Source organism: Solanum dulcamara, chromosome 5 (genome assembly GCF_947179165.1).
Source record: "Solanum dulcamara chromosome 5, daSolDulc1.2, whole genome shotgun sequence".
Taxonomy (NCBI): domain Eukaryota; kingdom Viridiplantae; phylum Streptophyta; class Magnoliopsida; order Solanales; family Solanaceae; genus Solanum; species Solanum dulcamara.
In genome coordinates, this window is record NC_077241.1 from 64,755,941 (window position 1) to 64,766,840 (window position 10,900).

The following is a 10,900-nucleotide window of genomic DNA, read 5'->3' on the forward strand; positions in this document are numbered from 1 at the left end:
GTAGAGGTTAATAGAGTAACATTCTCAACAACCAAAAAGACAAAGGTGTTGATTATGTATTATAAAAGATCATGAGAAGTGCCAGATGGTGATATGATCACCTTGAATGATGAGGATGTTGATGGCCTCACACTTCCACAAATGATGTCTTGGTAATTTTTTAAAATATTTGAGATTTTAATATTTAAGTGTGTCCTAATTGACCGAGCCAAAATCAAATATGGTAAAGAAATATATGAATAAGAATAACCAAAACTTGCCATACAATCAACATGATATTTGAGGGGAAGAGGCCAATTGTGTAATGTTTTCAGTAGCAAAAAATACAAATTCATCAATTAAGCATGATAAAAGGGCACGGGAAGTGGTAGATGAAGATATGATCACCTTCAATGACGAAGATGTTGATGACCCTCATAATCCAATGACATTTTGGTAATTTCTTTGAATTTTTTTTATTTTAAGCGTGTGTTAATTGATCTAGGTAGATCCGCTAAAATCAGTTAGCTCAGGGTCCTTAAGCAAAAAAAGCTGGTTAGTAAAATAGTTTTGACCATAAATTTATTATATTTGGTCATACTTCATCGGCATGGGGTTTGTCACTGGTAGGGCTAGGTATCATCAATGACTTCCCATGATCAGCGAGCGGAGCATTTTTGTGAGAAGAATAAGGTGAAGACATGGTGTTTAGAATTATGGGAGAACGAATGGTGAAGAAAAGATGTTTTTCGTTGGATCTCCCTTGAAAACTTGGAAGGGAAGAGTTGTAAAAAGAGAGGACAATTTCAGCTTGAAGGGCATAAGTAAGACAAAATGGAAGGAAAGGGAATTTGAATAGGTTTTGAAAAAGTAAATATTCATCATTACCTCGGTAGTCAGAGGTAGTTTTGATATAATCACGAAAAAACACATGTTCATGCATTAAATGTGAGAGGACACACGTCACATCAAGTGTTAGAAAACCTTCCACTTTTTTTTGTCAAGAACTTGAATTCCTTCTACTTCTAGATTGGTCATAACTTGGAGAGTATTCTAAAAATAAGAGACTATCTATATAGGATAAAATCCAAATTTGATGGATGGATGGAATAGAGGGAGATACATGGCATAGAAGACATGTCAAATATGAGTTAGGAACCAAAGTCATGGTGAAGCCCCATTTAGCTCTGTAGGCGAGGCACTGTGTGCAAGATGTTAGTCAGACAGAGTAAGGTCGGGAATTCAGCCGTTACAAAATATCCCGAGATCTCTATCAATCGCTACTCAGTTGTAATAATGTGACTTTAATGGGATTTATTAGGATATAATTTGTGGATCTTGTCTCTTTTTCCTTTGTTTGTATAGGATTGATGAAAGAAATCATGGACAAATAAAGTTAACGAATCCAATTTTATTTTGATAAACTTTGAACAAAATGATATGAGGCATTAGTAGAGCTTTTGAACAATACTCTATGTCCGTCAATGAGGCTGAAAATATACACAAAAAGGGAAAAATTGCTCCAAGACTGAAAATATTCACATACCTTTGATGCTACTTTCATAATATCCAGTAAAGACTTTTGAACATCTGAAAGAAATGTCACTTTGAATGACGTGATGAAAACATTGAATATATCATATTACTTAGAGGGAGATGACATACCAACGTGTAATTTTTTAGGAGGTGACGTCTAGACATGTCGCTTTTTAGGGAGGTTACATCCCAACGTGCCACTTTTTAGAGAGGTGACATTTTAATGTACTCTTTGAAAGGTGGACTACTCAATTTGAACTTGAAATGTCACTTGAAGGGATATGACAACCTAACGTATTCTTTGAAAGGTGAACGACCCAATTTGAACTTAAAATGTCACTTAAATGGATGTGACAACTCTATGTGTCCCTTCAGACTTCAGTTCATCACTCATCAGTTGAGACCTTCGGTCTTTCATACTTCACAACTCTATTTCTCTGTTCGGCGGCTGACGCTCGCCCTTCAGTCCTTCATAGATCACAAGTTCACAACCTCAATACTCAATAGTGCAATCGAGTAGCATTGTAGCAGGAGCATCAGATGAAACAGAGAAAAGAAGAAGAGGAGAAACAAAATTAAAAAGAGGATCAGAGAAGAAGAAAATAATTAGAGAAGAGAACTTACCTTGAAGAGAAGTCCCAGTAGTCGAAGACGAAAAGCAGCGAAAAAGAAGTCGCAGGTCGTAGCTGTCGTAACTCGTAAGTATGTTTTTATAATTTATTTTTGAAAGACCAAGATCTCACTAAAGCGCATGCTTCTTGCTTTTCTCACCTTTCTCAGAAATGCACACTTTAGAAAAGCCCTATGTGCACTTTGCTTTTGCTTCTCGCTTAAAGCGTTGAAGCAAGCACTTTTGAAAACACTGGAACAACAAAGGGGAAAGGAAGGGAATATTGGTCAACCTTTTGTTGTGAGATAGTGTGTTTACTGTTTAGTAGCGACAAAGGGGGTTGTTGTTGTTGACGAATAGGTTATTCATCTGTGTAAGCTCTATTTCTCTGCTCACCCTTTGTTTGTTCCTTATTTTCTAATCTTTTTATGGAATTATTACACAGGTTTAGCACAAATTCTTCTATCAAATGTGAGCAAAATCTGTTCTTTTTTTATTTTGTTTTACACTTCCAATTTATGTCTTATAACATTTGTAATTTCTTTTATGTTTAGATAGAAGATGAAACAAGTCGAACAACCAATGTCAGTGGAAGCGCACCTCTGGCTCTTACTGAGTCTCTTGATTCAACACCGAAAGGTGAACAACATTCAGTGAATGTGAAGAAGAAAGCTATAGAATCAAGATCTGCTGCTTGGCCGCATTATGATAAGCTCATAGAAGATGGAATTAATAAAGCAAAGTGCAAGCATTGTGGTAAAGTTCTCTTAGCTGATTCAACTAAAAATGGAACAAGTGGACTGAATAAACATTTGAAAACTTGTCCTAAAAATCCAAATAAAGTTAACACTTTCAATTCCAAGTACAAACAATCAAATTTAAACTTTCCATTAGAAGGTGAAATGCGTGATGGGGCAAGTTCGAATTTTGATCAAGAGGTATCTCGGAGGGCTTTAGTTGAGATATTAATCCTTGATGAGCTTCCTTTTCGTTTTGTTGAAAAGGAAGGTTTTAAGAAGTTTATGAAAAAAACCCAACCTTTATTCTGAGTTTCCTCCCGTAGAACAGTGACTAGGAATTGTTATGTAGTTTTTGGTGAAGAGAGACAAAAGTTTATAAAGTATTTGAAAGAAACATCACCGAGAGTTTGTCTAACCACAGACACATGGACTTCTATACAGAGAATATATTATATGTGTTTGACAGCACACTTTATTGATAGTGATTGTCTCTTGCATAAATGAATTTTAAACTTTCAGGTTGTTACTAGTCATAAGGGTGAAGAAATGGCCCGTTGTATTAGTAAGTGTTTTCTTGATTGGAAATTAAAGAAAATAATCACTATAACTGTAGATAATGCTTCTTCATAATGATGTCATGGTGAAAGAGTTACACAAACAAATAGTTAATTGGGGATCTAACATGAAATGTAGTAACCATCTTCACGTGAGATATATGACTCATATTTTGAATCCTATTGCGCAAGATGGCATAAAAGAAGTTGGTCCATCTATCAAATGTGTTAGGCAAATGGTAAAATATATTAGACAATCTCCCGCAAGGATTAGAAAATTTGCGGAATATTGTGAACTAAAAAATATAGACAGTAAAAAGTCATTATGTTTAGATGTTTCAACCCGGTGGAATTCGACCTACTTGATGTTGGATGCCGCACAACATTTTGAGAGTGCATTTGATAGGTTTGATCTTGAAGATGGTGGATTGTCAACTTATCTTGCTAATTATGTTTGTGAAGATGGAAGTGTTGCAGTTTACTTGAAAGTGATGATTGGCAAAAGGTGAGAAATATGATAATATTTCTTAAAAGATTTTATGATCTAACTGAGAAGGTTTCAGGTTCACTCTACGTCACTTCTAATGATCACTTTGAAGATATAGTTGAGCTTCACAATTATTTAAGAGAGTGTATGGAAGACAATGATCCTTCTTTGACAAAAATGGGAGAAAAAATGAAAAAACATTTGTCAAGTATTGGGGTGCTCCTAAAAAATGAATAAATGCTTGTTATTACCTCTATCTTAGATCCTCGTAACAAACTTGAGTATTTTGGCGACGCACTTGAGGATAGGTTTGGAGATGAAAAGGGGAGTGAAATAAAAGATGAAATGGTGACTTACATGAAATCTATGTTTGAAGAGTATGTAGCAAAATTCTCTAATGTATCTCGACGCTCATCTTCTCTCTCTGATTTATCGGGTCAGACATCGGATTCATCTATCTCTAACACTAACACAAAATCAACAAAAGTGAGAAATAGGATCCAAATAAAGAGGAACAAACAAGATGGTACAGGTTTGGGTAGTAAGTCGGAGTTGGAAAAGTATCTTAGTGAAGAACTAGAGCTGAATGATGATGACGACAATTTTGATATCTTATCGTGGTGGAAAGCTCATTCTCCTAGATATAAAATTCTTTTCGAGATAGCTCATGATGTGTTGGCAATTCCAATTTCTAGTGTGGCATCGGAATGTGTCTTTAGAACCGGGAGCCATATTCTTGATTCATTTAGGAGTTCTTTGACTTCAAAATTGGTGCAAGCTGTTATTTGTCTTCAAAATTGGAGTCGAAATGAGCCTTATCCCATAAATGTTGAAGAAGATTTTAATGATCTTATGAAACTTGAACTTGGTATGTTTTTCAATTTTTGTATTTTATTTTTATATTTTTTTACTTAGTTTAATTGTTGACAAATTTTAAATTCTCTTTAGCTATGGATGATATTGACTGCATTGTTCAAGCTGAAAAACAGTGAAAGTAGATTTTGGATCAAGTTTGATTATAATGTGTTATAAGACTAATTCAAGTCGACTAACTTTTTCAAGGTCGCTCGACTAATGTCCAAAACTATTAATTCAGGCCGCAACTCCATGGACTCTGCAAATGCTGGAAATTACTGCAACCTGCAATATCTGGAAGCATTTTCAGGGTGTTGCATGTTGTATATTATTGAGTGTTGTTGTTTGTTGTTATTGTTGTATGTTGCTCCTGAAAATTATTGTTGCTGTAGTGTAGTTGTTGCAGGTGTTGTTGTTGGGTGTTGTTGTTTATTGCTATTGTTGTGTGTTGTTCCTGGCAATTGTTGTTGATGTAGTATAGCTGTTGCAGGTGTTGTTGTTGAGATATTGCAGTGCTGTTGTTTGTTGTTATTGTTGTGTATTGCTCCTGGCAATTATTGTTGCTGTAGTGTAACTGCTGCAGGTGTTGTTGTTGAGATATTGCAGGTCTGTAGGGTGCAGCTATAAGATGGTGTAAGTTGTTGTATGATACCTGCACAAAGAATAGAATTGAAGTCCTTGTTGTTGCAGGTTGTTGTTGTTTTGGTGGTTGTTCTAGGGAGCTGCAGGTGTTGGATGGTGTGTTGATCTGCCCCAATGTAGCTCTGCAACTCTGGAGTTGTTGTTGTTGGATGTTGTTGTTGTAGGTTGTTGTATGTTGCATCTTGCACTTATGAAAGCTCAACTGCAACAACTTTGGTGGTGCTGCAAGTCTGAAGTATGAAGTTCCTTGAAGAACTCCAGGATGTTGCTCTTTGGAGATCTCCAAGAATAGCACAAGTGCATATCTGCACTTTGCTGCAACTCAAAAAGTTGTTGCTTGGAGTTGGATGTTACAGCTCTGCAACTGCAAGATAACCAATCTGAGGAGTGATCCTTCACATCAGGCTGCAGTTTCAAAGTGATGTTGCAGGTACCTGCACAGTAGATGCATACAAAAAGAAACTATACTAGTGTAGGAAAGCAAAAAAAATGAGGGAGACTCTCCCCTTTACAAGGATCCTAATTATGACACTTTAAATTAACTATACTAGTGTTGCAAGTGGTTATTAGAACTTGTACCTAAAGGGACAGCAAAGGCAAAGATGAGATCACTATGAGCATTTCTAATAAGGCAGCAACATTGTTTAGTTTGTTATTAAAAATCTTCACATCTTTTATTGTTGCTATTGTGAATATGATGTACTAACATATTCCGTGTGGACTTCGACTTCAATATGGTATTACCGAATATCATACCGAATCGAATTTTATTTTATCGATTACCGAATTACCGAATCGAAGTTTGAAAGTTCGGTATTTGATATATACTTTGAATTACCGATTACCGAATTATCAAACCCAAACTTTAAAAATACCGAATTGAATACCGAACTTCGGCCCTAATTTCAACTTACGGGGTATTATAGGGGGGTCGGATTTCATTCTTCTACAAGCTTTGTATACTAAAATTCTCGAAGCTATTAAATTCACAAGTCCACAAGATACAACATTACGCTCTCTGACGTCATTGTGAGCTAACTTCCTTGGAACTCGGGGCTATTATAATTTGTATTTCAACATATATTATTTAACTACTTGTTTTTACTGTTCACTTCTTACAAGTTATTTTTTTGTGATCCTATTATTTGGTCAATTCAACCCGCCGGTCCTTAAATCATGTGAACAAATTTAACTGTACCATTTTAAAAGTAAACAATAGAAGTGCTAAGTGAATAAACTTTTCACTTTCAACTTTTTAGTAATGCTCACCAAGTGAGAGATGAAGATGGAGAAAAACCAAAGGATAAGAAGGTGCAAGAAAGGGTTAAGAGAAGTGCTAAGTAACAAGTAAAGATACAGATGGGTTGGCATTGTCAAATGCCTAAAAAAATACCAACTTTTTCTGCTACTTAAGAAAGTTGATTGTCTGTCAATCCCTTAATAGATACTCCCATTCATTTCTTCTTCTTATATACTTGCTTCAACACTCATCTAAAGGTAAAAAAAACACAACACAGAGAGGAGAAGAAGAAAAAAAAGAAATGGGGAGAGGAAAGATAGAGATAAAGAGAATTGAAAACTTAAGCAACAGGCAAGTAACATACTCAAAGAGAAGAAATGGAATCTTGAAAAAAGCTAAGGAAATTAGTGTTCTTTGTGATGCTCATGTTTCTGTTATCATTTTTGCTACTTCTGGAAAGATGCATGAGTTTTCCTCTACTCCGTATGTTATCTTCCTTTGTTTATTTTTCATCATCATATTCAACCTTATTCTTCTTCTTGTTGTCTAAGAAATTTTAGTCTGATTATTTTGAAGTTTGGTTGATATTTTGGATCAATACCACAAGCTTACTGGAAGAAGATTGTGGGATGCTAAGCATGAGGTAAAGTAAAAACCCTTAAATTCCATCTTTTCTTTTACCTTATTCTTGAAAAAAACACTTGGATCAAATTCCATATTTTCTTTTACCTATTCTTGAAAAGTTGGAAGAAAAAAACCAACAAAGAAACATGTGTATTTTGCTAAAAACAATGTTAGTTCACTTGAAACATGAAATCTATGAACAGATCTAGAAAAAGCAAGTTGTTTTTTCTTATTTGGCTTCTCTTTTTAGGAATGAAAAAAAAGAGAGGTTAGGGTTTTCCTCCCTTTGACATGAAAGATCTATCCTTTAACTGGATTTTGACTGACCCCCTTATGGTAAAAAAGGGTGATTTTGTTGTTAGAAATTAGAAACATCAATTCTATGAACAGATCTAAAAATAGCATGTACTTTGTAGCTATATATATTATCCCTAGTCAAAATTGTTAACAGAAGGAGTGATGGTTATATTCTTCTAGTCAAGAAAATGAAATGTTGATTCCCCCTCTTCTTTCCTTTTATTTGCAAGTCTTTTTATTGTTGTTAGCACCCAAATCTAGCTAGCTACCTATATGGTGTTCAATATATAGCACATCAATATTGATTGATTGATTAAGTAGCTTAACTCTATTACTATTATAATAACAATGATTTTTTGAAAAATTTTATTCTAAAAGTTTTTGATTAGTTTGATTGGATTGTAAACAGAACTTGGACAATGAAATCAACAAAGTCAAGAAAGACAATGACAACATGCAAATAGAACTCAGGTAAATTAATTGCTCTCTTCACTCCCTTTACCTGTCCTGGAGTCGATCAATGATTTGAAGTTTATAGATTCTCACAACAATCTCAAGTTAACAATTAAATGTTTATAGATTTCTTAATACAATTATATAGTGTTTGAGCAAACGCTATTAGTTAACATCATCACGTGTGCTTCAGCATTAGATCCACCTCTGCCACCAGTGGCGCAGCTACGTAGTGAGATGAACACCCTTAAAAATTATAATATATATATATATATTAAAATATAATACGAAGTGTATAAGTTGAATTTTTTTTTGCATATGTATTTATTAAATCTTGAACATCTTTAACAAAAATTCTAATTTCGCCAATGTTTGTCACCCCCAAAATATTTTTTTTTTAAAAAATTATTAAGAAAGTGCTTTGGCTTAATATTTATCCATGTTGAGTTGTTTGATTTCAGGCACCTAAAGGGTGAAGACATATCCTCTTTGAAATATAGAGAACTCATGGCATTGGAAGATGCTCTTGAAAATGGACTCACTAGTATCCGTGACAAACAGGTACCTATAATTTTCCTTTAATATTTTTGTAATATTATTCAATTTAATTTAATTAATTAATTAATTAATCCTTATATATATAGTATTATTTATCACCTTGATTGTGTTACAGAATGAGTTTATCCGGATGATGAGGAAAAAGGTATGTCCAACACTATGTAATGTATTTGAAGTACTTGAATTTTGGAAAAATTGCAAGTCTAGTAATCATGTGTTTGAAGTAATTTATAGTTTTTAAATGAGTTAATACATAACTGTTCTCCCTAAACTATCACCTTTTCCAGTATTCATACTTAAATTATCACGTTTCTCCCTAAACTATCACCGTTTTATGTTACTAAACTTTATTTTCAAAAATAACCTTTTCTTTTGACAAATGGAGACAAGGTTTTTTTTTGCTTATTTAATAAAAAATATTGTTGTTAACTTTTAATGTGATGTTCAATTATATCATGTGTTGTATATTTTCTTTCTTATATTTTTTGACCTACTGTGGTGTTTGGATGGAGATTACTCAGACTCAACATATGGAGCAGGAGCAAGATCAACTTAACTGTCACTTGGTATGGTTATCACATTAACTTAATTTTAACATATTTATTTGCTCTCTTTTTTTTTCTTTTTCACAGTTTTGACACGTTAAATGTCACATAAGAAAACATAATACACATAAACATCAGAGGGAAAATTCAAGATTTGAACTAATTGATAGGTTCAATTATTTTAAAGATTTTTAGCACTATATAAACTTGTTGTATTGATAAAATTATAAATTCAAATGAATTATTCTGCCTCTTATACTTCTGTGTATGTGAAAGCTTTGTGAATATATTGGTGGTAAATTAACATTTCTGCTAGCAAAAAGTAGAAACGGCTCCTTAATAAGTTGACTCATAAAGAATTTTGAGATATGTATAACCTAGCTTTCTTAAAATCTTGATGTTTTAATTTGTTGAAAACGATTTAAGCGAAGGAAATCATATTTCGTTTATTTAGATATAGATATGCTCCTTAACATTTTGAGATTGAAAATCCCAAGGTCATTCGGTTTCTGGTTAGTTATGCAGATATTAAAATATAAAAATTAGTTATATAGTGTTTAATTATTCATAAAAAATGGCAGCCCGGTGCACTAAAGCTCCCGCTATGCGCGGGGTCCTGGGAAGGGCCTGACCATTATTCATGCGGAATTGTAAACTAGTAACTAAAATATTGTCAAACATGGAAGTAGTCATATTAATTTTAATACATGAATAATTATTCACTTTCTAACCAACAACCAAACCATGTACCCTTTCATTCATATTTTAACATTTCTAACGAGTATATATAGTTTCAAAAATTAATTTTTAGTAACATTTACTAGTATTTTTTTTTATTTTTTTGGACAAATTAATGACAGAGGCAACTAGAGATAGCAAGCATGAATAGGAACATGGGAGAAATAGGGGAAGTGTTTGAGCAGACAAGGGAAAATCATGAATATGGTCAAATGCCTTTTGCCTTCAGAGTCCAGCCAATGCAGCCTAATTTGCACCAAAGGTTCTAAATCAATAATCAAACCTCCATCTATCTAGCTATGTGTTCATCGCCTTTTATTAGTAATATATATGGTTCCTATTTTAATTTGTGCTTTAATTTCAACAAACTTTGGTGTGTAATATGATCAATACTCATCTTTACTCTATGTATTAAGGGATATTATATCTCTATCTATCTATGATTATTATACTATGTATATTTTTTAGGAGTTGATTCATGAGATGAGGTGGATATTTAATGATTAAATTTATATTTTGTTTGGTTGAAGATATAATTTATTTTAAAATAAATTTATATCTCAAATTTTGTGTTATTTTATTTCACTTTATAAGTTAATTTGGATAGTCAAAGATTTGTTCCAGTATAATTGGACATTTCTATAACAGTCAAAAAAAATTTCCTTTTCATCCATCTATAATAGAGATGATGCATTTATTTATCAAAAAAACAAAATACTAATCAAAGGAATGTAAGCTCACAAATAGAGTTATAGAGTCACATTATATAATAGATTTTACTATAAAAATCAATTTTATTTTTAGAATCACTTTTTTTAATTTATATTTTGTCTCTTTATAGCAGTATACCTACAATAACAACACTCATCTTTATAACAATATTCTCCTTATATTAAAATTACCCCTCAATAATAATCATTTTTATAAAAAATAAAATCTCTAATATTACCAATGTATATTTAGAGGTTTTGACCAAATATTTTAAGAACCTTAATATACCAGTTTTAACAAAGAATATTATGCAAGTATATACTTTCATAAT

General features: G+C 32.9%; 1 protein-coding gene across 2 annotated transcripts; it reads left to right on the top strand.

The window, feature by feature from the left end:
• The first annotated feature begins 6,736 nt into the window (after positions 1-6,736).
• LOC129888378 (floral homeotic protein FBP1) lies at positions 6,737-10,312 on the top strand. 2 transcript variants are annotated; one of them, XM_055963363.1, is made up of 7 exons: positions 6,737-7,126; positions 7,220-7,286; positions 7,974-8,035; positions 8,479-8,578; positions 8,691-8,720; positions 9,088-9,141; positions 9,981-10,312. In XM_055963363.1, exons 1-7 carry the CDS (start codon positions 6,945-6,947, stop codon positions 10,125-10,127), a joined length of 642 nt encoding a protein of 213 aa, XP_055819338.1. In that variant the 5' UTR covers positions 6,737-6,944; the 3' UTR covers positions 10,128-10,312. The 2 variants fall into 2 exon arrangements, with proteins under 2 accessions (XP_055819338.1, XP_055819339.1); XM_055963364.1 differs by having other exon boundaries at positions 6,754-7,126; positions 9,097-9,141.
• Positions 10,313-10,900: the final 588 nt, after the last annotated feature.